Below are 1,591 nucleotides of genomic sequence, written 5' to 3'. Positions count from 1 at the left end.
ATCTTATAATTACTCTTAATCTTAGGCTAGTACTAGTAGACTAGTATAGAGTCCCGGACTAGCGGCTAACCCAGCACTTAACGACAAGATGCTAACTCTAAGTAACGACAAAGAAGTAGATAAAGACGCTTATTACTTACGAGAACTAAGGAATCTTAGGTACTAGACTAAGATTTAGACAAAACTAATAGCTAATCTATAAGCTACAGTCTACTAGCTTATAAGCTAAATAATAGCTACGCTAAATAAAAAACCTATTAAGAAACCTAAAATAGTAATACCTAATAAATATAATAAGAGTCGCACTAAGCTACGGACGTTTCTTACTAATATCGACCTTTACTATAGTTATAATAAAGTATCTAATAATAAGAAAAAAATCCTTATAGCTAATACCTATATAAAAGAAAAAGTAGCTAGCTAGATATAACTCTACGTAGAGGACTTTCTAGAGGACGTTCTAAATAAAGGAACTAAGGAAGAGACATAGAAGCTATTTAGTAGTTAGACTAACTTTAAGGAAGAACTAAAACGCATCTTTAGAGAGGTAGACGCAGAAGGCTAGACCGAGAAAGTAATCTTACGTCTAAAGTAGACTAAGTTAGTATTAGTATATATAGCTAAGTTTAAGTAATACTAAGTATAAATTAATTAAGATAATTTAGTACTTTAAACGACTTACGAATCTAGTCTAAAAGAAGTTATTAAAGATAAACTTATATACTACGAGAAGCCGAAGAATTTATACTTACTAATTAAGTTAGTAATAAGAATTAATACACGATTATAGGAAAGGAAGAAAGCCTAGAAAGGAAACTAACTAAAATTACTAATTACTAATAGCTAATAATTTTAGAATAATAAAGATAGTAATAGAGATATATATATAACTAGTAAGGTATAAGATAAGTCTAAAGATAAAAATAAGAAACTCTAAGGAAAGTTTAATAACAGTCTCTTCTTAGAAGAATATAAGAAGCGTTATAATAGTAAGGTATACCTCTACTACGGCGAATTAGAACACTTCTATAGAGACTACCTAAAGAATAAGTTAACTAAGAGAGTTTAGGAAAAGGTATAAATACTACGAGTAGAGATACTATACTCTACTAAGGAACTAAATAAAACTCTTAGCGACCTAGACTTATATAATAAAGTAAGATAAGCTATAAATAAGGCCTTTAAGCTAGTATAAGAGGTAATAAAACTCTAAGACTTTAAGTAGGATAACTTACTACTAATAGATTAGTAGGTTAAAGGGGCTAAAGTATTACGCTGCCTAAGAAATTAATAATACTAGATCTGCGGACTTATAACGTACGTAGCTAATAATTATAACTATAAAGAATAAGTTACTATTATAGAACTCTAAGTAGAGGAAATTGCCTACTAGGCCGCCTAGGAATAGCCTAGATTTAAGGAACCTAATAATAAGGAGATACCTTAGACATTTAAGAAACGTATAGAGTAATACGAGCGCCTATATTAGGTTAATTACTTAAGATAGTATAATTACTACTTAAGGAAGCGAGAAGAGACTAGAAATAATAAGAACGATTACTACTATACTAACTTATAGTATAATAAATAT

General features: G+C 29.4%; 1 protein-coding gene across 1 annotated transcript; it reads left to right on the top strand.

The window, feature by feature from the left end:
- Positions 1-229: 229 nt before the first annotated feature.
- COCVIDRAFT_117160 (hypothetical protein) lies at positions 230-424 on the top strand (the record flags this gene model as incomplete). The annotated part of the gene is made up of 1 exon (XM_014694489.1): positions 230-424. A coding segment is annotated over one exon (195 nt), but the record flags the coding sequence as incomplete, so codon positions are not given.
- Positions 425-1,591: the final 1,167 nt, after the last annotated feature.

This window comes from Bipolaris victoriae (genome assembly GCF_000527765.1).
Source record: "Bipolaris victoriae FI3 unplaced genomic scaffold scaffold_465, whole genome shotgun sequence".
In the NCBI taxonomy this organism is placed as follows: Eukaryota; Fungi; Ascomycota; class Dothideomycetes; order Pleosporales; family Pleosporaceae; genus Bipolaris; species Bipolaris victoriae.
The sequence above is the reverse complement of the archived record's forward strand: the minus strand, read 5'-3'. Positions and strand labels throughout refer to the sequence as shown.